The sequence below is a fragment of the Rhinatrema bivittatum genome, chromosome 16 (assembly GCF_901001135.1).
Source record: "Rhinatrema bivittatum chromosome 16, aRhiBiv1.1, whole genome shotgun sequence".
Taxonomy (NCBI): Eukaryota; Metazoa; Chordata; class Amphibia; order Gymnophiona; family Rhinatrematidae; genus Rhinatrema; species Rhinatrema bivittatum.
This window is the reverse complement of record NC_042630.1, coordinates 8,880,204-8,881,574: the sequence shown is the minus strand read 5'-3', so window position 1 is coordinate 8,881,574 and position 1,371 is coordinate 8,880,204. Positions and strand designations below refer to the sequence as shown.

At 37.9% G+C, this 1,371-nt stretch overlaps 1 protein-coding gene across 1 annotated transcript; it reads right to left on the bottom strand.

Annotated features, from left to right (window-relative positions):
* Nucleotides 1-203: 203 nt before the first annotated feature.
* Nucleotides 204-1,148, bottom strand: LOC115078547 (olfactory receptor 4S2-like). The gene has a single exon (XM_029581467.1). The coding sequence runs from the start codon at nt 1,146-1,148 to the stop codon at nt 204-206; it is 945 nt and encodes a 314-aa protein (XP_029437327.1).
* Nucleotides 1,149-1,371: the final 223 nt, after the last annotated feature.

Below are 1,371 nucleotides of genomic sequence, written 5' to 3'. Positions count from 1 at the left end.
TTTGTGGATTCTGTGGCACATGTAACAGGAGATATAGTTCCCAGGTCTATTATATCTATCAATGGAAACCCTATAAAAAAATAAAATAATGGAGGGAAAAATTATCAGAACTTTGAACAGTGAATTCAAAAATGGATATTAATCATTCAGTGAGAGAAGTTACTTTACACAATAGTGTTTATTTTTTCTTACAAGACAAGAAATTAGTTTCTGTGTATCTCTGGGAAAGAGACTTGCTTGCCTTTCAGTCTCAGCATGCCTTTCTTCACCTCCTCGTTTCTCAGAGTGTATATGATGGGATTTAACAAAGGGGTGAAGAGTATGTAAAACACGGAGAACAGTTTGTCAGTGGAGAATGTCACCAAGGGCCTCATGTAAATGAAGACACAGGGGCCAAAAAATAAAATGACTACCAGAAGATGGGAGGCACAGGTAGAGAAAGCTTTACGCCTTCCCTCTGCTGAGCGAATTTTTAAGATAGTGGACATGATATATAGGTAAGATATAAGTAACACCAATAAACCACCTAGGGCTATTGATCCGCTGTTGGCCATAGACATGGTTTCACTGATAAAGATACTGTTGCACGCTAACAGAGATAAGGGGCGGAGTTCACAAACAAAATGATTTATCTCATTACGACAGAAAGATAACTGAAATGTAGGTAATGTCTGCATGAAGCCATGAAAGAAACCACCTACCCATGAAGAGATTATCATATAGAGACATGTTCTTTTGCTCATAATGGTGGTATAACGTAAAGGATTGCAGATGGCAACACAGCGGTCATAAGCCATTAATGACAGGTTAATTATTTCTGCTCCTGAAAAGAAGTGGAAGAAAAACAACTGAGCAATGCAGTCATTGAAAGAGATAGTTTTGTTCTGTGAGACAAAGTCAATAATGGCTTTGGGAACAGCTACTGTTGAAAAGCATAAGTCTAAAAAAGACAGGTTACTGAGGAAGAAATACATTGGAGAGTGCAGTTTTGAGTGCACATATATGGTAATCATGATGAGAGAATTTCCAGTTATGGTGCACAGGTAGACAATTAGAAACATCAGAAAGAATACTATCTGTAATTCTGGAGCGTTGGAAAGTCCTAGAAGGATGAATTCCGTGACTCTACTTTCATTCCTCTCTGCCATTTATTCCACTTCATCAAATTACACCTAAAGAGAAACACAAGAGGCAAGGAATAAATCAAATGAGATAGATGAAAAGAGAACAGCAATAACATTTAATATTCTGTAGTAGCTATTTAAGGCGCCAGTCAGCTTTGGTCTGTCTTGCTCAGTTTTTGTCTGTGTGAGCAAGACTCATTCATTAGCCCATCTGAGCACACTGAATGGATTCTGTTGCCCATATTCT